The sequence below is a fragment of the Schistocerca serialis genome, chromosome 5 (assembly GCF_023864345.2).
Source record: "Schistocerca serialis cubense isolate TAMUIC-IGC-003099 chromosome 5, iqSchSeri2.2, whole genome shotgun sequence".
Classification (NCBI taxonomy): domain Eukaryota; kingdom Metazoa; phylum Arthropoda; class Insecta; order Orthoptera; family Acrididae; genus Schistocerca; species Schistocerca serialis.
The window spans coordinates 482,168,094-482,192,202 of record NC_064642.1 but is presented as its reverse complement, the minus strand read 5'-3'; the positions used below and the strand labels follow the sequence as shown (position 1 = coordinate 482,192,202).

General features: G+C 43.1%; 1 protein-coding gene across 4 annotated transcripts in view; it reads right to left on the bottom strand.

The window, feature by feature from the left end:
• LOC126481251 (serine/threonine-protein kinase N) overlaps positions 1 to 24,109 on the bottom strand; it is a 335,672-nt gene that overhangs the window by 244,262 nt on the left and 67,301 nt on the right. For all 4 annotated transcript variants that reach the window (XM_050104868.1, XM_050104869.1, XM_050104866.1 and 1 more), the window contains exon 2: positions 7,262 to 7,559. In XM_050104868.1, the coding sequence (XP_049960825.1) occupies positions 7,262 to 7,559 (298 nt within the window). The remainder of the gene's footprint in view (positions 1 to 7,261; positions 7,560 to 24,109) is intronic.

Genomic DNA, 24,109 nt, shown 5'->3' with positions numbered 1-24,109 from the left:
TTTCTGCTTTCCCTTCTCTGCCTATTACTGGATTTCCATCTGAGCTCTTGATATTCGTGCAAGTCGTTCTCTTTTCTCCAAAGGTCTCTTTAATTTTTCTGTAGGCAGTATCTATCTTACCTCTAGTGATATATGCCTCTATCTCGTTACATTTGTCCTCTAGCCATCCCTGCTTAGCTATTTTGTACTTCCTGTCTATCTCATTTTTGAGATGTTTGTATTCTTTTTTGTCTGCTTCATTTACTGCATTTTTGTATCTTCTCCTTTCATCAATTAAATTCAATATCTCTTCTGTTACCCAAGAATTTCTATTAGCCATCGTCTTTTTACCTACTTGATCCTCTGCTACCTTCACTATTTCGTCTCTCAAAGCTACCCATTCTTCTTCTACTGTATTTCTTTCCCCCATTCTTGTCAATCGTTCCCTAATGCTCTCCCTGAAGCTCTCTACAACCTCTGGTTCTTTCAGTTTATCCAGGTCCCATCTCCTCAATTTCCCACATTTTTGCAGTTTCTTCAGTTTTTAAATCCACAGTTCATAACCAATTGACTGTGGTCAGAGTCCACATCTGCGTGAGCAATAACAGCCCAACTGCGACTCAATGGAAGTTTGCGACCGAATTCAAACTGAAGGCAAACGGTCCAAGTGCGCTAACAATCAAGAATTTGATTAGCAAGTTTGAGAGACCGGGTAGTGTTCGTGATGACAGTGTTGGCAATGTCGATCGTCCAAAAAGAGTGAAAATTCCTGAAAACATCGAGAAGGCACGCGCTGTGTTTCAAACCAGCCCCAGAAAATCGATCAGACGATCTGCGCAACAGGTGGGAATCAACCGGGAGGCACTGCGACAAATTGTTATTGAGGACGTGCATCTCTTCCCATACAAAATTCAAACCCATCAGCCATTAAGCCCCAGGGCCATGGAACAACGGTTGCGTTTCGTAAGCACTATTGTCCACAGAACTGACGAACAGGACTTCGAGGTAAGTATGATTTGTTTTAGCGACAAAGCCGACTTTCATCAGGATGGGTTCGTCAATAAGCAAAATTGGCAAATTTGGAGGATTGAGAATTTGCATTTTGCAATCGAGAAGGCTCTTCATCTCAACAGGCGACTGTATGGTGTGCAATGTACGGTCACGGAATAATCGGTACAATATTCCTTGATGGCACGGTGACTAACGAACCGTACGTGAAGGTTTTGGAAGATATCATCCCCGTTATCCAAAGTGACTCCGATTTCGACAATGTGTAGTTCATGGAATGGAGCTCGATTCTATCGAAGCAGGAGAGTGTTTGATGTCCTGGAGGAGCACTTTGGAGCCCGCATTCTGGCTCTGGGGTACCCAAAGGCCACTGACATGTGCCTCGAACGGTCGCCATATTCTCTGGATCTGAACATACGTGACTCCATTTTTCTGGCGCTATATTAAAAGACAAGGTGTATAGCAAAAGCGCCTACACCATTGCTGAGCTGAAAACAGCCATGCAGGAGGTCATCAACAGCAATGATGTTCAGACAATTCTGCGGGGCAGGCAGAATTTCGCTATTCGTCTGCGCCACAGCATCGCCAATGATGGCATGCATATCGAACATGTCACCCTAAATCCGAATATCTGTAGTGACATTTACATGTTGAATCAAGTGTGTGCACGCCGTAGTTTGTAACTAATTTATGTTTCTTTCATATAGTTCAATAATTGTCACCCTGTTTTTATGGAGTGGTGAAAGTTAATAACGCATACTGAAGTGCTTTTTTGGTTTGCAATTTACATGAAGAATGAACTATTCCGCGCGTAAGTGAGTCAGTCTCCGTTCGAAGTATAATTCGCGCTTCCATACCTGTTTCCGTATATATCCTCTGTCAAAGTCGTTGTGGTAGATTTGAGTTTGGATTATTCCTCTTATAAAAAATACCCAACGCGAAGATATTATAAGAAAACTACAGTGGTTAGGAGCTTAATGTGTCCATTTCAAAGCAGTGTTGAAGTATGGTTCGGGCAGTCCGACTGATAACCGCTTCCAAAGTATTCGAGTGTTGCTCTTAGTTAGACGTTCACGTTTAGGAGAAGTAACATCCGTCTAATCACGCGAGGTGGGTTGGGGATGGTGGTTGTGATTGCTGGGATGGTGAAAAGTGCAACCCTCAGAAAGAAGGCCAGATTTAATCGCAACCCAAAAGGCACCGGTAACAGTGTACGTCAACACGAGGTTATGAAGATTCATGGCGTACACACATGTAAACAGTGCAGTGTTCTCTCTGGCGTTAAGTTCGACATTGTGCCAAAGTCAGCCTTTAAAGATGATTCGTCATACAAAGAGGACGCTTAAAAGTAAGACCCAGTATTCTTCGTCGCCATCAAAGAGCACACATACTATGTGGCGTTGGAAAGTTTCCGAATCAGAATTCTGCACGCAAATAGAAACGAGTACATTGAAATACCCGCTAAGTTTCCCTCCATATACCATTCTTGAATCCACGTGGCAAGTGACTGTGAGCTTAGTGGTTTAGAAAGTTAATGATCATATTGCCGACGTCGTATTTCCGTGAGTTTGCAGTTTTACGATGGCTGACCTGAAAAAGCAGCATTTCTGTGTAAAATTTTGTTTTTAACTTAAGGAACCCGGTGGGACCAAATTTCAAATAAAACATTTGAAGACAAATATTTAGGTAGGAGACAAATTACGATTGGTGTAAGAGCTTAAAAAAGGTGCGAACATCGACTGACGTTGACCGTTCCGGTCGGTAGTGAACTGGCATCACAGCAGAACACGTTGTGACTGTAAGGGATCTGATACTTCAAGAACGTACACCATTCAAGACCTCCACACCACATTGGGGATATGGTATGGGACACGTGAAAATATTCCGTCAACGGAAAAGAACTTGAGAAGCATTGCAGCGAAGATTGTACCATTCAAGATTGTACCATTAAAGATGATCAGAAGCACATCGCGTAGAGAACTTTAACGACCACGTCAAGACGATCCAAACTCCCTTTCAAATGCCGTGGCTGCGAGCCTCAAGCTCAGTAGCAATCGAAGCCATGACAGAATCTTCCTTCACAGCGGCAAAGGAACGGTTAGTTTGGTTGTTTGGGAGAGGAGACCAAACAGCGAGGTCATCGGTCTCATCGGATTATGGAAGGGACGGGGAAGGAAGCCGGCAGTGCCCTTTCAAAGGCACTATCCCGGCATTTGCCTGGAGCAATTTAGGGAACTCAAGGAAAACCTTAATCAGGATGGCCGGACGCGGGATTGAACCGTCGTCCTCCTGAATGCGAGTCCAGTGTGCTAGCCACTGCACCACCTCGCTCGGTGGGCAAAGGAAAGCTTTACAGGTACAGTACATTATTAAGGCCTTGTTGGTCTTATTTAAATTATTTAGAGTACTTATAAACAGTTGTATCGCAATGTCCAACGACGTTTGAAGGAGGACACGAGGAGAAAACTTCCGCATAAGCGTTGCACGAACGACTGGACACTCCACCCCAAGGCACGACCGCATGCGCCTATTTCAATCAGGAACTTTTTGCTAACATCATTGACCCGCAAGTCGCTGAAGTGGAGTCAACTAAAAAGGACTTGCAATACGGCGGCCGAACTCCCCCGCATGGTGCCTCCCGGCCAACAATGCCATATGATCATTTCATTTCATGCTAAAAAATATTATTCAGGAACTTCTTTTTACAAGTAACAGTTGCTCCAAACCCACTGCACTCACCAGACATAGCTCCGTGTAACTTTTGCCTCTAGCTCAACATGAAAATCAAGCTGAAAGTGCGAGGATTTGACAGTGGTGGAGATTCAAGTGGAATCTCACAGTGTACTGAAGACCATAAAACATATTCTCAGTTCGAATACATTGAGACTAAGAAATTTGTGTCCACGAATCAGCATAGTTTTAGAAAGCATCGTTCATGCGAATCTCAGATTGCCCTTTTCTCACATGATATACTATAGATGAAAAAATACAGGCAGATTCTATGTTTCCAGATTTCCGGAAAGCATCTGACACAGTGCCCATTGCAGGCTGTGAGTGGCTCGAAGACTTCTTAAGTAATAGAACGCAGTATGCTGTCCTCGACGGCAAGTGCTCATCAAAGAAAGGGTATCGCCAGGAGTGCTCCAGGGGAGTGTGATAGGACCGCTGTTGTTCTCCATATACATAAACGATTTGGCGGATAGGGTGTGCAGCAATCAGCGGTTATTTGCTGATGCTGCGGTGTACGGTAAGGTGTCGATGTTGAGTGACTGTAGGAAAATAAGGATGATACAAGACGACTCAGACGAAATTTCTTGTTGGTGCAATGAATGGAAAATAGCTCTAAATGTGGAAAATTTAATGTTAATGCGGATGAATAGGAACAAACAAATCTTTAATGTTTGGATATAGTATTACTAGTGCCCAGCTTGACACAGTCAAGTCTTTGTATATCTTGGCGTAACGTTGCAAAGCAATATGAAATGCAACGAGCATGTGAGAACAGTGGCAGGGAGGGGGGCGAATGATCGTCTTCGGCTTATTGGGAGAATTTTAGGAAAGAGTGGTTCACCTGTACGGGATACCGCATATGGGACGCTGGAGCGACCTTTCCTTGAATACTGCTCGAGTGTTTGAGATGCGTGCCAGGTCGGATTGAAGGAAGACATCGAAGCAATTCAGAAGCGGGCTGCTAGATTTGTTACCGATACGTTCGAAAAACACGAAGTGTTACGGAGATGTTTCGCGAACTCAAATGGGAAGCCTTGGAGGGAAGGCGACGATCTTTTCAGGTAATACTATTGAGAAAATTTCGATACCCGGCATTTGAAGCCGACTGCCGAACGATTCTACTGCCGCCAACGTACAACACGCGAATGGACCACGAAGACAAGATACGAGAAATCTGGGTTCATGCGGAGGCGTACAGGCGGTCGTTTTTCCCTCGCTCTATTTGCGAATGGAACAGGAAAGGAAATGTAACGGTACAGGGTACCCTCGCCCATGCACCGCACGGAGGTTTGCGGAGTATCTATGTCGATGTAGATGTAGAAAGACTTACAGAATGAATTTCAATAGTAACTTTGGAATCTGTGTATTCATTCACAACGGGAAAACTCTGAAGGTGAATGTGCAGAACAAGATGTAGGTACAACAACGTAATAAATTTAAACGTTTTTCAAGAGCTTTCACATAACACCTCGTATCAGCAATTGAGTCTAAAGGGACACAATAACTAGTCTCCAGAAAATGGGTATACCAAACCCATGACATTTCAGCGCGTTGAGGGCACTAATCATGCGTGTAGGGTCATACAGCGACTAGCGGGTACTGGAAAACGTAGTGTGATGACAATGCTGGACGACCGCTATCTTGTAAGCATAGCGATAACGAACCCATCGTCGATGCTATAGCCCAGCAGCGGGTGTGGACCTGAATGTGTTGGCGATTCGACACCATCTGCTGAGCGATGGGCACTCATATCACTGAGTCTATTTCGACTCTCGAAAAGCCACATTTAACCTCAGACTGCAATGGACACTCAACATACCGTCGACGACATCGAAGGGTATATCGTCAACGGTGTGTTGCGTGACAAAATGCAATGTTTCCGGACAAATACTGCTTCAGTCTCTCAACCGCACTCGCTGCAGACGCTACCGTGGAGACCGCTATCATGCAGACTATTTTGCGAGTGGTGCAGTAAACAAAAGCCAAACAGGGTCGATAGAGGAGCCACTAATAACTTCAGGCGATCTTAGCGCCTATTGGTTGACGCTAATGTCAACAACAACTGCTACATGAGGGATGCCCCAATATGAGAGGATTGTGCAGGGGTTTTTCGAAAAACGATGAGACCAATGTTGTACTAATCTGCACATTCATGTGGTATGTAGCTTATCGAACATGTCTGGGACATCTTTGGGCGGCACTTGTTAGTCGCGTTACTGTAGAAAACAATTTTGATGATTTGAGGGCTCATCTGTGAACGGCGTTTCTCTTTAAATCCGTGCCTGATAGCAGCGAGTGAAGGCGGCGCACCACACTGAACTCTGACCTTAGAAATCACGTATACTTCTGTATTCCCCATTGCCATATATATCATTTTTGGTAGTATAAAGTTAATTTGCTACACGCATGGGTGGCGACAGAAAACCGTGATTCAAATGCCTCCGAATACATTATCCTTCCGTAGCAAAAAGACAACTCGCCCTTTCCACTGTTCTGAGTAACGAAAAACGCATTACATTGTGGTTTTTCATCAATACTACAACCAATTCAGAATACTGACGTGGTCACTGGTTCGTGTCCTTACTTGAATGTTGTCTAAGAGTAGGCAGAAATCAACGAAGATATTTCCAAATGTCCAGAAAGATTGACGTTTCCGTTATGGCGTAGGGTATTTTTGAGAAAGCTCAAAGCCAGTTTTCATCAGGAGCTGCGTGCTATGGTTCAAGACATACTGGCTCTCTCGATTCCAACCTCAGAATGCATATATTTCTATAGATTGTAATAAGGAGGGTATTCCCAAAAATGTTCAGGTAATTGCAGTTACCTTGACCAGAGCGACTTGTCTATATAATGTACAGATCACATTTCGACCAATTTACTCATCAAGACGATGAACAGTTTGCTACCGACAGGATCACTTTCAGGCTCGAGGCGTACCTTGTATACAAGACGTTCCACGTGACCCCTTCCGAAGAAATCAACTGGGATTAGAGCAGGCGAACGAGGTGATCATGAAATATTACCTCCTCTTCCTGACCACCTTTCGGAGAATGTTCGTCGTAGAATGCTCACTGCCTGTGACCCAGGAGTTTTTCGAACTACTGCGGCAGACGTTTGTACCGACATGTCATGCGTTCATACCTAGCTGACACACGTTTGAGCAAGTACTGTGAAAGCACTTTCCACAAGTTGCGCAGATAAATAAAATAACTAGCCAACAGACATTTTTTATCGCCAGTCGCAGGCCAACGGTAAATATGAAATGTTCTCTTTTTCTCCGGTTTGATTCCATAGGTGAGTATTTCGCTTATAGCGTCCGACCTAAAATTGATACATATGCCCCTCTATATGATCGTGAAAAGTTTGTATCACTATCACGAACACTCTCCGCGTCTTATTACTTGCCAATTTCATGTTACTTTCTGAATTACTGTTACACAACTTTTCATCAAAGAAAACTTAGCATGGTCAAGGGGCGTTAACATGATCCAGCATACCTACAATAGAAGTGCCAATGGAGAACACGCAGAGTTACGGGCCTCACCTTGTCCGTTGTTGAGCAGTATCTGCGAGTCGAGCTCGTGCAGCTCGGCGTGCAGTTCGGACAGGCGGCTGTTGGACTTCTTGACGAGCAGCGCGACGTCGGCCAGTGAGCGTCGGTCCGTGGCTACCTCGCGCAGCTTCTCGGCGCCAGCCTTTAACTTCAATTCCTTGCGAATCTCACGCCGTATGAGTTCCTTGAGTTCCTCCAATCGGCACGGCAAAGCCGCCTCGTTCTCATCCGTCTGTAGGCCATACTTGTGGCTCAGTTCGTACAGCACTGGGTGCCGGATGTAGTCGCCCTGTGGACAAGAGAGTGGAGAAGGTCATCTCTATCACATAACGAATTACTGCCTACATTTCAAGAGATACATGAGATATCAGCTGGATATTTTGAAGAACCAGCTCACAGAACGATTTAACGAAACCTGCATTGGACCTGCCACCCAGGCTTGTCTCAGATTACATGGTAAATTAGAAGGTATAGCTTGAGATTCACATATCAAATAAACTGTAATGATCGACTTGCAGGATTCTATCTGAGGACGTTCACAAATGGAAGTGGGGTACTCCATCGCTTAAAAATCTATGTATTTCCATTTCAATATCCGGTTTCAAAATTATGAAGTGTGTAAAGAAAATTTATTATAATCCATGTGTTACGATACCTAGTCTTCAAAGGTGAAGGCAAGCACCGTAACAAAAAGCATTTCACACATTACGGTACAGAATGTCAGCTCGTCATAAAGAAATTAGTATATCATATATTAAGAAATTACTGAGCTCTCACGCAAACAGAAAACTTCAGATGCATTATTCTTAAATATACACTTATATTCGTTTCTCTGTTCCAGACGGCTCAGCAAGACTGTTAACCATTTAACGGAAAAACAACGCACGCAGGTTCATGAAACAACATATTATAGTACTAATTCGACTAATGCTCACATTGTATCACTCTTGCAAAGTTCCCAGTGAAGATGTGGAACGCACAAAGCATTTTCGGATCTATGTTGACATGATTAATCATATGTACCCAATTCTGACATTAAGACAGGGCTTGAAGTTCGCTTTTAAAGCGCAGATAAACAGATTTCGTTACTGGATGTTCCGATCTCCCCTCTGTCCAAAGGTCAAATTAATTTTATTTGGGGATTTTCTCAAATACTGTAGCGATAAATTTACCCAGCAATCCATGTTCACATTGTAAATATTCAAATACATCACGTCACGGTACTACACCCACGCGTGATGCACATTAGCATCTTTGACGCCATACTTCAACACGCAACTTATTCGTAACCATGACTCACATCAACAGCAAAAACAATTATTTTTAAAATGAACTGCTGCGCAGCTTATGGTCACTGAGATACTATCTCCGTTATCAATGGTGCAGGGACAGACAATATTGACTTCGGTGACGCAGAGTTAAGATAAGTTACTAACACAAACTTACGACCAGTCGTGTTAAGCGTAGCACACGCCTGACAACAGTTTTACTGGAGCCCCTACTTGCAGCATTGCTATACATATGAACACTTTCGTTGTTAAACTACGTGAATTATTAGCTGACTTCTAACCCTAGAACATGCGATGTAACAAAACAAACTTGATTTCATATTTACAAGCAATTTCATTGAATTCACCCCATAAAACAGCATCGTCTCTCATCACTACCAGAAACTAATAGTATCAGTCAACGTGAATTCAGTAGTTTCGTAGCGCTGCATGACATTTGTCCGTACATTTCACAAGATACTGCCAGATTATAATAAATTCATTAAATCTTCAACTTAATAAATCACAAAGTCGTTTTTATGGCCTCTGGATGTCATTCACACAGCCAGTTTCTTACACACTGCCACTCAAATTTATGTGACCACATGTGAAACGGCTGAATAACCATCTTTTGCAGCGGGGACCGCTGCGAGAGGTGCACGATGGGAGTCAGTAATGTTCTGGAAGGTACAGACATGGATTTGCTGCCATAACGACTTCAGTGTCGTGGCCGGCTAAGCTAGGTTTCTCAGTTGAGGGCAGTCCGATCGAGGCGGTACCACAAACTTTCGACTGAGTTTAAATCCGGGGGAGTTTGGTGGCCAGGGGAGCACGTAAACTGGTGCTCTTCGAGCCAGGCACGTACACTGCGAGCTGCGCGGCACGCTGCATTGTGCTGCAGGCAGATGCCATCGTGCCCAGGAAAAACAAACTGCACGTAGAGGTGAAGATGATCCCCCAAGGACACATGCATATTTGTGTTGATCCACTGTGCCTTCCAGCATGACGAGATCACCCAGGGAATGCCACGAAAACATTTCCCCTCCTCTTTGCTTTCAGATGTTTCACGCCGTACACGCCAACGGCCATCTTTCCAATGGAGCATAAAATGTGATTTATCCGAAAAGGCCACCTGTCACCACTCAGTGGACGCCTATTAGCCGTACTGGCGTGCAAATTCTAGCCTTCGTAGCCGATGAACAGCAGTGGGCTGGGTGCATCGACCAGGCGCCTGCTGCGAAGGCCAATATGCAGCAACGTTCGTTGAACAGTCGTTGAGGAGACACTGTTGGTAGCCCCTTGGTTCATAATAAGCGGTCCGTTGCTCGACAGTTACACTTCTATTCGCCCAGGCACAATCTCCGCAAGCGTCGTTCTCCCCTCTCATCTATTGCCCGTGACGCAGAACAGCTGTCTCGGCGCCAGTTTTGGATTGCGTCATTTTGTCATGAACGGTATACTTTCACCATGGCGGCACACGAACAGTTTACAGACTTAGCCATTTCGGAAATGCTTCCACCCTTGGCCCGAAAGCGCTTTTGGATCTCATATACGCGACTGCTACGGTCGCAGGTTCGAATCCTGCCTCGGGCATGGATGTGTGTGATGTCCTTAGGTTAGTTACGTTTAAGTAGTTCTGAGTTCTAGGGGACTGATGACCACAGTAGTTAAGTCCCATAGTGCTCAGAGCCATTTGAACCATTTGATCTCATATAAATCGCTCCGTTCTCGCATTACGAAAACGACTGCACTGCTTGCCGCATCCTCCCTACACGCTTTACATATCCTCCATTGCTAGTGTTTCCACCTGCCGTCTGTGAATGGTTATGGTACATTGATGTCGAACATAGACGGTGGCTGCCGTCTGTGAATGGTTATTGTACATTGATGTCGAACATAGACGGTGCTAACATTGTAATAATACTTAGAAAGCGTATTTTTTGTGCAAACATACACTTTTTAAATGGAGCAACGCCTATCGATATTAACAAATTAAAATTAGCGTACATTAGAATGTCAGTGGTGTTTGTTGCATGGTTCTAGAGCGAGTCGTTCACTAGATACTGACTTTCGGAAAGTCTCCACACCGACACTTTTACGTGCCATTCAACCTGCGTAGTTGCAAGGTACAATGTTGGTAAGTAGTATCACGGCGAATGACGAAATAATTTGGACAGTTTAGGACAAATGGTTTTGGGTATATCAGAAAAGGAATGAAGATTAGTGCTTAACGGTCCATCGACAACGAGGACGTTACAGACGGAGCACAAGCTCGGACGGAGAAGGAAATCGGCAGTACCATTTCAGAAGAACCATCCCGGCCTTTGCATTAAGTGATTTGGGTAAATAAAGGAAAACTAAAACAGGATGACCAGACGAGAGACTGTCGTTCTCCTGAATACGAGCTTAGTATACTTGCTACACGTGAATAGCCAATACACGATCCGACTTTCTTCAAAACTTTACTTAATTAATACGTCTGTCTGGCGTGGCAGGATGCGAAATTTTTTTATAGGAGCGGAGAGGGGGGGACGGGGAAACAGCTGTCCTCCCCTGACCCTACCTGATTACGCCTTTGTACGTTTTTCAAATTAATCCAGGAAGTAACGGATTTTTATTTTTATTTTAGAGAAAATATTTGGCGAACTTTAAGAATCAAAGCTGCGTGTGTAGAGAACGTACCAATTTCAGAAAACGAGAATTTAAAAATACACAGTACGTTCTGCTGCACAAAGATATTTGTTATTAACAAGGGACTAGGGAAGCTTCCTCTGGGTTCAAAGCACACGGAGAAAAATTAATACCGATACAATAGCAATAAAGGAGGAAAATTACGACATAAAATTTGGAGCGTCTGCACAACGCGATGTCCAAATTAACACGGAAAGTTCTCAGTCTACCACAGAGTACCCCCTACCAATAAAATCACACGGAGACGCACTAATGTGTACATGTATATGTTAGAACATATTGAAAAATAGCCGAGACTTACATGATACGGTAATTAAAGCAATATCGGTTGCACAAAATAACAGTGGGAAAACTACTTTTCTAAGAACAGACCGAGTTCTCGAGGCCAGGTTGAACAGGTTGAGGGGAGGCACAACATTGCCCAAAAAGGTGACAGTGTTCAGTTTGAGAAAGCGCTTTGTAACAGTGAAAGAATCATTTAAGACAAATTCAACGTGTCTGTCTTAATGATTCTTTCACTGTCACAAAGCACTTTCTCAAACTGAACACTGTCACCTTTTTGGGTAATGTTGTGCCTCCCTTCAACCTGACCTCGAGAACTCTGTCTAGTCTTAAAAAAGTACCTGCAGAAGAATAGCATTAATTAACAAAGAAGTGTGTGATATAGCCTCGTTGCACACACTACTATGAAGTAAACAATCAACTCCAATTGCACCATACTTATTTCAACACCGAACACCCGAGAAACTAAGGCGCTGAATCCACGGCTCTCACGAACAGACAGTAGCCGCTTAAAGGAAGAACAGGAACCAGTGCAGCACATTTGTAGTGAAATGAATGACTGCAATTACCGATTCGAGAGCGCACGCTCAATTTCACTTCCTCGTTCAATACAAGCCTGTGGCTCAGTTCAAAATATAAAAGTGGTGTTCTGAACAACGGGGCGTGAATCACATATTATAAATACTGGCATTAAGAACGAGATAATAATACGAGAAAAATCAAATGCTCTTGAAAGAACCGTGTAACATGTTCAATGCTGTACCGGTGCAGTATAATGAAATTACGATGAGGTGGTAACTAATTAACGGACGACAATGAGCATTTGTTAAGAATGGCAAACAAAGCACTTTCATACAATCAGCTTTAAGTGGTCCGCGGAAGCGTCCCCCCCCCCCCCCCCCCCTCACGTCTTTTTTTCAGATCTTACTTTTGAAAAAATCATCCATTTACTCGATAAGCAGATAAAAGTAACACCTGAACATGAAATAACTTACACAAGATCCTTGGTCTGTAATGCTTGCACACTTAAAATTCAGGTTTGTATGTCATGGCTTACCACTTGTCGGAGTATTACGCGTCCACTTCACTGACAATGTGTTTTTAAGGAATCGAAGTAGCGACTGCCCTCTGCATATAGGAAAGAGTAGGATACGTAACAACGCCTTTACACCACAGACAAATCGTATTCACAATTTGCATTACATGTCCAACATAAGCGAGCTGATGAACGATGCTCTCACTGTAACACAGACATTGCACTACGACATTACATGAACGTAATATTTCTGACCCTTTAGTTAAAAGGCAATGAGGCGAGATGCATCCTTAGGTAGCAAATAATTTTCAAATGTTCACTCACGGCCCTCTCAAACTATAGTCAATTCGACAAGAATATAACTAAACTACGCTGCCAGCATACAATCGGATCCTGAGGATACATATAGAGTGCGCTCAACGCATTGTAAATTATATTTACATTCAATCGTATGTTTATCATCTCAATCGCTTAATTCTACTGGCATCAAAACACACTATAAACAGCGATTATAGTAGTATGACTGCTGTTGGGAAATGTGTAAATAAATGGCGACAGTATCATCTGGAGAGGGAAAAAAAAAAAAAAAAACAAAAAAAAAAACAAAAAAAAAAAAAAACACAGCAGTGAGGAAAGTTCTGATCGGAAATACCACGTTTCAAAACCGATTGATGTTAACCGTGGATTTTCCGATCATTTCGTAATAACAGCATCTCTTCACGCTTTATCCAATTAAAAAACGAAAGATTAAATTGCTGCGACTGAATGTTGCAGCACTGACATTTGTGTTCTTGTTTGTCCCAAACATTTGGCATTTTTTAAAATACGTCGCGATTTCCGAGAATGTGGTTGGGTAGGAAACAAGGAGCACTTCTTAAATTGCTGCGAACAGCAATGGGGTTTATCTTCTTGATTGTCTCAAATATTTAACTGCTTATTTCTGAACATGTCGCGTATTTCCGAGGGCGTGGTTAGGCAGGGCAGGAACCTAGGAGCACTGGAATTGCTGAGCAATCTGTACACTGGACAAGCAATAAAAGAAATCAAGCAGAAATTTGGGAAGGGGATTCAAGTTCTGGGAGGAGAAATAACAACTTTAAGTTTTCCCGATGGCACTATAACTTTGTGAGAGACGACAGAGAACTTAGAAGAGCATTTGAACGGAATAGAGAGCGTTTTTGAAATTATAAGATGAAAACAAATGTAAACAAAGGGTAATGGAATGTAGGAGTATTAAATCAGGCGATGCTGAGGGAATTAGGACCAGCAAGTAAGTCACTAAAAGTAGTGAATCAGCTTTGCTTCTGGGCAGTAAAATAACTGATGATGACCGAAGTAGAGAGGATATAAAACGCAGATTGGTTATAGAAAGAAACGCATTTCTGAAAAAGAGGAATTTGATAACATCTAAAATAAAATTGGTCGTTAGAAAGTATTTTCTGGGAGTATTTGTAAGGAAAAGGAACGTGGATTATAAACTGTTCTAACAAGGAGATAAAAGCAGCTTTTGAAAGGTGCTACAGAAGAATGCTGAAAATCAGATGGATAGGTCAACTAATGTAGAGATTCGGAATGGAACTGAGGAAAAAAGAAATTTATAACACAACTTTACTAAAAGAAGAGATCGGTTAATAAGACACGCCCTGAGGCATAATGGAATCAACAATTTGGAAGGTAGTGCGGGGGGGGGGGGGGGGAGGGGGAAGGGGGGCTGTAAAAATTATAGAGGCAGACCAAGGGATGAGTACAGTAAGCAGCTTCAAATAGATGTAGGTTGCAGTATTTATTCAGAGATGAAGAGGTTTGCACAGGATGGACTAGTGTGGTGAGCTGCATCAAATCCCGTCTTCCGACTCAAGACCTCAACAACAAAATTCATACTGTGCACACTGACAGAAAGGACACACGACGAAAGAAGTTCGGCATGTCATCAAACACGTAAGTACAGCAAGTAAATGGTGCAAACGATCGAGTTACCTGACTGACCGGCCGCACGCAGTGCATCGTTCCACGTCACTGAAGCGTTTATCTCTGCTGGTGGCGCTTATCACAAAACTCAGTGAGTAAGCCTTGTGTAGCTGCGAACATTTCGTTAACAAATGCCACAATATGAGGAAGAAGGTGATTCTTCTTTCATTTAAAATGCCTATCTTTCAGCAGGTGAAGCTTATCCAAAGACGACAATCGCATAAATAAAAAAAATAAAAAATTGGCTCAATGAGAGGCAAAAGCGGATATAATTCTCGTTTAACTATTTCTTAAATCACTGATTTCAATCGTAGTAGATATATGTTGTATGTTTTCATTTCTTACGTAACAAAACTTTTAGCGAGGTCCTGCTTTGCAAGAAAATCTCGAGAGTTTTAAGAAAGTCATTGACGAAGAAGTACTGGCCCTGCAATCAGCAGTAGAAATGTACGTGTTTTGAGGTTAATTTTTACAAAGCACATATTACATTTTATTATGGCGCTATCCATAGCTACTGTTGGAGTTTTTTGCTCTACTTTGATATTTCGCATGGATAATTTGAAACTTCCTTCACAAACATATATTTAATAAGTTGATCGAAATAATCGTAGAAATATATGAACACCACAGCATAATTAAAATGAAGTCACAGGCAGAGCGAACCTGGTCCTACTGTCAATCCGTGGCCATTTGTTGCGATGGAAGATACTCTCAAAGACAAAAACAAACAACGCTCCACGAAGGATTTGTACAAATTGGTAGCAAATTGACATTCATAGAGGTATCGACGGGAAATGGAGAATTAGATACTTTGGCCGCTGATGGATGAATGTGGGCGCTGCAAGACAATTTCACAGCGCACCTAGCAAGGATAGTAAAGAAGGGACATGTCGACACCACGGCAAAACACCATTACGTAATTCATTGCCTGTACTCAGTTCGACAGTAACTATGCCTCGCAGACAGGTGTGTGACCAATATACGCAGAACTCAGTATTTGAGAGAGGACGTGTAGTTGGGATCAAAGAAGTCGGCTGGAGTAATCAGCGAATCGTCCACCATTTGAACAGGGATGGCACTATTCCACTATGTTGGAAAGAATGTGTGAACCATGGCCGAACACAGCGTCGAGAAGGAAGCGGTCAACATACAGAGACGACATATGGTGATAACCGAGCAATCGTCAGAGGTACTCAGCCCTCCGGATTCATCATTATCATCGATTCCACGTGGAACTGGTGTTCCATTAACCACGAGGTCCAATAATAGGCGGCTCGCAGAAAGGGGGCTGAGCTCACAGCGCCCCTTGCGCTGACTACCGTTCACCTCAGTACACCAACCACCCCGTCTGAAGTGATGCCGAGCACATACGGCCTGAATATCACTCACTGGAGAAGAATTGTCTTCGGTGACGAATATACCGCTTCGAACTGGGTCCCGATTACTAGCGAAGACGTGGCTGGAGATGTTCTGGAAAGCAGTGGGATTTCAACTTGACTGTCGCCCGCTATACGGCCCGTAAACCACGAGTATGGTCTCGAGCGATTCCCCCCCCCCCCCCCCCCCCCCCCCGTAGCACGACCCCTTTGGTTTTCACCCGCGGCATTCTTACAGCACAGCGGTACGTCGACGATATTTTACGCCCTGTTTTGTTGCTCTTAGTGGCAAGCCATTTGGGCTTATATTTCAGTAAGATAACGCACGCCCACATACGGCGATAGTTTCTATTACTTGTCTTCATGCTTGCCAAACCCTACCTTGGCTTTTCGGGAATTACGTCAGTTACATTATTAACAAGAAAGCAGATGACAGCCTACTAGAGTTCCAAACGTATATCGGAAAAAAGAGTATTTTCGCACACTCTCATTCAAAGATCACGAAGTACAATTTGGAAATATGCTGAACATTCATTTCCAAATGTCGGATGTAGCATAAAAAGCATGTAGTTGCTCAATTTATTGTTGTGGAACATATAGACGTGATGGCAACAAGTAAGGGCTAGCTGCTAAGGGCGAAGTACGGTGGGGACTTTTTTTGTGGGACCTGAGGCTGCTACGGCAGCCGTGACGGCCTCAGCGGAACCCTGAAATGTCATTCCTCACACGCTGGTCAGGTGACACTGCACATAATTACTAACGAAAATGGCAAAGTACTAAGAAAGGAATTAAAACGCAAACTAAAGACATGAAGAGTTTAGGTTTACTGTAGAGGTTCTGTAAGCAGAAATCCATAGGTCGCCGGTTCGAATCCGGCCGGAGGAAACATTTTTATAGCTGTAGCTCGGAAAGACAACTGACACACAAGTTGACGGTTGTTCTTGCCGCGGCACGGGAACTCTCCTTCACCGGATTGAATCTTCACCTGGGCGACAGTCATTAGCGCTAGGAGCAGTCCGAAGCCTTGACGTGCCATGAGACGATTATGATTATGCATAGAGACAAATGAGTCATATATATGAATGATTGAGTATTAATACTGTAATCAGTTATATTCTGACAACGATACAGTTTATATGTATGTTTTGCACTGCTGAAAGTCTTATATGGTTCACATGGCTCTAAGCACTATGGTACTTAACATTTGAGGTCATCAGTCCCCTAGAACTTATAACTACTTAAATCTAACTAACCTAAGGACAACACACGCATCCACGCCCGAGGCAGGATTCGAACCTGCGACCGTAGCGGTCGCGCGGTTCCAGACTGAAGCGCCTAGAACCGCTCAGCCACTTCGGCCGGCTGAAAGTTTTATAACACGTGGCATTATCTTGTACTCTGTGGTGACAAATAAACCAACTTGACGAGTCAAAAATGTTGGTAGCGCACGTGCCCACGAAAACGAAGGTCCCGAGTTTGAATCTCGGTCCAACACGCAATTTTAATCTGTCAGGAAGTTTCATATCAGCGCACACTCCGCTGTAGACTGAAAATTCGTTCTAAAAACGTGTTGCACCCACATTTACTATTGAATGAGCAGACTCAGTTCAGTTATTCACACCTTTCAGATACTGTTGTTACATAGGAAGGGAACTTTGGTGTCTTCATCCAGAAGTTGGTAATCAAACAAATACCCATTCCTGCGTTCGTAGCTTTACCCCCCCTCCCCCTCCCTCTATTTTGAGTCATCAGTCTTCTGAATGATTTGATGCGGCCTGCCACGAATTCTGGAACCTACGTCCTCAATTACTTGGCGTATGTATTCCATTCTCTGTCTTCATCTACAGTTTTTACCGTCTACAGCTCCCTCTAGTACCATGGAAGTTATTCCATGGTACTATTTCAACATTCTTCTGTAGCACCACATCTCAAGTTCTTCCATTCTCTTCTGTTCAGGTTTTCCCACAGTCCATGTTTCACTACCATACTATAATTGTGCTCCAAACACTCTTCCACAGAAATTCTTTTCGCAACTTACGGTTTGTGTATGATACTAGTAGACATCTCTAGGGCAGGAATGCGGTTTTCGCCAGAGCAGTTCATTCGTAGTTAAAGAGTAAATTCTACCGTAATGAATGTCCTAAAGTTGTACGGTATACGTGTAAGTGTATCAACATAGTCTTTATGTTTAAAGTTGGGAAATGATAGATTAAGAAATTGACGTTTTTATCTTTGCTTGATTGCTATCTTTGGTGTTGGTTTTGTACTGGAAAATGACCTAACGACCGGAAACCTAGGGCGTACAAAAATAAGTTTTGTGAAACTGGGTAAATAATGTGTCGTTTTATTAACGCGGTAATCAAGGATCTCAACAAACATCCCTGGGGCTCACCTTAAGTTATCTCTACATCTATCGATGACTTCCCATCCAAGATAAATTGCTGCCTTTCTTGTCTTCCTACCAAGAAATCCCACATGATATTAACTTTCTATTGTAAGCGTGGATATGGTACTGAGACAAAAGCTTCTCGGATGTCAAGAAGTACTGCATATACCTGAATACATTGATCCGTGGCCTTCAGGATGTCATGTGAGAAACGTGTGGGGTTTCACATGACCGATGTTTTCGACACATGACTGATGTTTACGAAATCTTTACAGGTTGGTACGGAGAAGGTCAGTCTGTTCGACGTATGTCATAACTTTTGAGCTCATATGTTCTAAGATTCAACAACAAATGCGTGTCAAGGCTACTGGACGGTTAAGATCCTACAGTAAATGCGTGTCAAGGGTATTGGATGGTTTTTGCGGATAACTTCTGCTACCCTTCTTGTAAATAGGTATGAACTATGCTTTCTACCAAGTAATTGACACTTTTTTTGTTCGAGGGCACTACGGTAGTAACTCCTTTTGATAATTAGTATATTCTATTATTAGCTCTTCACAAATGTATCAAGGCATCTGCAGTTCCAAGACACGATGGTCATAGGCTCAGAATACAGCACGTGGGGCCATGAAAGCACTTCTGTTTTTATAATCTTAGATAACGAACTTTATCCGTCGTATAAAATTAATATAGTTACATGTACCATTGGTGGTCTTACACTTTTAACAAACATTGTTGCAGAAACTGGTAAGATCATAAGACCACACTTCAAAAATAATCGTTTGACTCCTTTTGTTTATGATCTCTTTCTGTGCGCGCCCCTGTGTAAAGTTGCGCGTTGGCCTGGCCATGTCGTAGAACTCCTGTTTGGTACAGCTTACGTTTTTCGGCAGTCAGGATCGTCTTGAAGTAATTAATCAAAAACAGTGATACGATATGCGCTTTACGATGCGCAGTGTTGAGCTAGAATTCCGAAGTTGCATCACATACGTTCTCTTACGACATGCATTAAATGGAAGCATCTGTTTATGAACGGCAATTTTTGGACTTTGTACATAAATGGAGGCAGCTGTCATGTTTACGCTTAAGCCGTGAGTAAATTTATGCTTCCATAACGACAACGTTTTGATATGCTTTTAGCGGCAACACCAAATAGGTTTAAACAAAGAGACATTTTACATTTTACTGAATAAACGCAATGCCAGGAGCTAAAGCGATCTAGGCGAACCCATCTTTAATTTGAATTTTTTAAACTTTCTTCTACTTGCCACAAGAAACCACAATATATCTGTAGGAGCTCTAAAGGGAACGAAACTTTTCATGTGTTTTAATTACGCAGGAATCAATATATTTTTAATAGACTCTTTCGAAAAGCCCCATTATGGTGTTGTTTTTCATTTGGGGATAAGCTACCTGCTATGGAAACAAAACGCCGGAGATTTCAGCATATTTACTACCAGTTCGTTTTACCAAAGCGATTTTTCTTTTGATGTCCTTCCATATTTATAAATAGCGACCGCATGTAAATCTGTGTGAGAGCGTCTCAGCAAGTAGTCATTTTTGACATAGTTTTGTGTCACATAAACTACTAGCATAAAGTCTCTCATTTGTACTTGACGATTCTGTACCAGGAGTCATTCACTTCATTTGATAAAACATTTGAGGCGAGATTTTTCCAGACTATCTTCCAATTCTTATCTGGATATCTATGTTCAATTTTGTTCAGTTTCACATTTTGCTTTATCACTTCTACGATCGAACGGTTGTTTGCGCTCGATTCGGTGTAACTGAATTCGATGTAAAATTGTCGTACATGTTTTAGTTTAGGATTGATCGAAGCGGAACGAGGATCTTGGAATGTGCCGCTTTCATAAGTGCAGCAGTGACGGTGTTCGGATGGTTTTCAATGCACTCTTTAAAAACAAAGCTGTTATTTTTTGTGAATAACTATGAGATCTAGTCTAGGACTCCTTCTCTCATCTTCAGTGTTAAAGCACTACATACGACGCGGAATAGGTGTCCTTGGCATGTATAACCACATACTTCAGTCATTATCGAGTTCGCAAACCTTTTGCGAATCGGCAAACATAGTCCCAAATAAAGCGCTGTTGCCAGAATAGTTATATTAACAAGTTGAACTTTCTGCACGACGCTCTGGTCTCTGAATCTATTTTCTCTTGTGGTGGATCAATATTACGTAGTACTGCCTTCCAATTTATGGCATTCATTTTAATTGGGCACTTACGGAAGAATGTCTGGGGGGGGGGGGGGGGGTTCCAACCTTCTGCCCAGTCTAATTTCATCTGCGCAAAACCTCTTAAGTTTAGCAAAGAACTTTTGGTCTCGCTTATCACTGCTCCTGAGGCTTGACTGTATTGGTCCAGTGCATTTTCCAATACACTCTGATCTTCTCTGCTCCTTATGAACACACCTAAGTCGTCAACATAGGCGTTTGTTACTTTTTTTAATGCCCATAACGGTGATGCCTTCCAAGTCACAGTGGAACTTCCTTAACAATGGGTCTAACGCTGTCACAAAGAGCAACATTGATGGGGGGCCTTCCTTGTGAAACACCTCTTTTAATGTCGAACAGTTTTGTGCGCAGGCCATTAATAACGATTTTCATCGAAACCCCTCTTATCATATTCCCCATTACTTACAAGAATCTGTTTGAAAACCCCATTTTAAACAATGTCTTCAGCAGGTATTCGTAACACACATGGTCAACCCTTTTGCGAAATCGATAAAAACTAGGGTTCCTTTTAAGTTGATAATAGAGAAAATAATATACTCTACACTCGCTTAAGGTAGCAGGGAAGCAAAATGGAATTATCATATAGACTCAGTCGCAGGTAAAGCTGGCGGCAAACTCAAGTTCTTTGGCAGAATAGTTGGGAAGTACAACCAGTCTGAACAGAAAACACTCGTGCGACAAATTCTAGAATATTGCTCACATGTGTGGAACACATACCAAGGGATACTGAAGGTGCACAAATAATGACAGTACAAATGGTTATAGGTTTGCTTGATCCATGGAAGAGTGACAGCCGAAGAAACTGAACTAGTACACGTCTGAAGGTAGACGCAAACTATCCCGAGAAAACGTACTTACGATGTTTCAAGAAACAGCTTTAAGTGTGAAGAATCTAGGAATACACTACAATCCCCAACGTACTGTTCCCATACGGATCGCGAAGAGAAGAGTGGACAAATCACAGCGCGCGCAGAGGAATTAAGAAGCCCTAAACACTGGTACAATACGAAATACCCTCTGCCATGCACTTCCTATTGGTTTGCTGAGTATGGGTGTAAATATAGATGTCACAGACACGTACCACGGGCGGAAACTCACGCAAAAATGTTAGCCTATGACGCAGCGGTACCCGACAGTCTTCGAAGAGAAAAGCACGATTCTCACACCATTTGGGCCTCGATTTGGAAAATGGAGTTACCAGAAAACTGCAGTAAGTAGGATTCGAGCTCTCAAACCTTCCTCATGTAGCAGTTGTTGTACTGATTGCCCATAACACATGAGAATCGAGATCGTATGGCTCTCTAAACCATTTATTCACTACATTGTTCAAAAACGCTGGTTAGCAAATACTGGTCACGAAAGCTTTAAGTGCGATTCGGCAGAAAACAAATTTTGTCATTCCACAAGCTATGGCCGGCGTTCCCGTACCGACTGCTGTCTGTGCTTTCTGAATAATTGTATGCTTGCCAGTAGCCCAGTCCGCAGCATACAGCGTCGACGCAAACAGTTATGAGATCAAAAGTATCCGGACAACCCCAAAAACATACGTTTTTCACATTAGGTGCATTGTGCTGCCACCTACTGTCAGGTACACCATAACAGCGACCTCAGTAGTCATTAGACATCGTGGGAGAGCAGAATGGGGCGCTCCGCGGAACTCACGGACTTCGAACGTGATCAGGTGATGGGTGTCACTTGTGTCATACGTCTGTAGCAGAGATTTCCACTCTCCTAAACATTCCTAGGTCCACTGTTTCCGATGTGACAGTGAAGTGGAAATGTGAAGGGATATGTACTGCACAAAAGCGAACAGGCCGACCTCGTCTGTTGACTGACAGAGACTGCCTACAGTTGAAGAGGGCCGTAATGTGTAATAGACAGACATCTATCGAGACCATCACATAGGAATTCCAAACTGCATCAGGATCCACTGCAAGTAGTATGACAGTTAGGCGGAGGTGAGAAAACTTGAGATTTCATGGTCGAGCGGCTGCTCATAAGCCACACATCACGCCGATAAATGCCAAACGACGCCCAGTTTGGTGAGAGTAAACTTTGGGCGATTGAACAGTGAGAAAACGTTGTGCGGGGTGAGGAGGTACGGTACACAATGTGGCGATCCGATGGCAGGGTGTGGCGAATGCCCGATGAACGTCATCTGCCAGCGTGTGTCGTGCCAACAGTAAAATTCGGAGGCGGTGGTGTTATGGTGTGGTCGTGTTTTTCATGGACGGAGGCTTATTGATTTGCGTGGCGCTATCACAGCACAGGCCTCCATTAGTGTTTTAAGCTCCTTCTTGCGTGCCACTGTTGAAGAGCAATTCGGGGGTGGCGATTGCATCTTTCAACACGATCGAGCACCTGTTCATAATGCACGGCCTGTGGCGAAGTGGTTACACGACAATAACATCCCTGTAATGGGCTGGACTGCACAGAGTCCTGCCCTGAATCGTATAGAACACCTCTGGGATGTTTTGCAACGCCGACTTCGTGCCATGCCTCACCGACCGTCATCAATACCTCTCCTCAGTGCCGCACTCCGTGAAGAATAGGCTGCCATACACCAAGAAACTTTCCAGCACCTGATAGAAGGTGTGCCTGCGAGAGTGGAAGCTGTCATCAAGGCTAAGGGTGGGCCAACACCATATTGAATTCCAGCATTAGCGATGGAGGGCGCCACGAACTTTTAAGTCATTTTCAGCAAGGTATCCGAATACTTTTGATCACACAGTGTACATATACGTTGCAATGCTCTTGCTCGACTCAACTCTGTGTGCAATGCTATACGTTTCGTTATAGCCCTGCAGATCAAATGGCGAATACTGAGTGCAATAATCGCATCGTGTGCTCCAGAATCCTCCACTGTCGCTACGCGATACTGTTTTGTATCCATTAGTTTCACACAGAAGTCACTGTCACATAAGATGCTCTGCGTGAGACTAACAACACAATTTCCTGGGCACTGATCATTCTGACTTGTTCGAACTGGCTCGTTAATACTGCACCCTTTAACGCCGATGAAGAACGGTTACTTCATTTCACGTTTGCACTATGACTGAAAGCTTTCCCTAACTTGGCCTTTATTGCCATGTAAGGCAGGTTTCGGATGGATCTACGAATGCGGTATCTCTCTGCAGTCTACATCATTTATTTATGGTACAATGCTCTTAACATCCTCCACGTTTGATTTCAACACGGGCCAGATTTTCTGGGTGTTGCAGGCAATTTTTACAAGCGTTATCATACAACAAGCGTTGACATACATACTTGTCCGAAATTTCTACTATTTTAGTCTATATACTAATAGCCGCATTCGCTCTTGTTAATGTTAAGTGCAAAGCAAAAAGTATTGTCAATTCTAACGTCACCAAATAAAATTCAGTACTATATCTACAGGTCTATCTCGGCTGCAATCTCAATCCTTCTCCCTAAGCGAATAACACAACGACTCAGCTTGAAGTTGAGATGACACTCTCAAGGTTATCTAGACTAGAGGAAGTTAGCGCACTTAAGACAGAGTTTCTTCAATCAGATGCAGAAATAGGTGTTGAGAGGTAAAAGACATTTGCGCGAAGAAA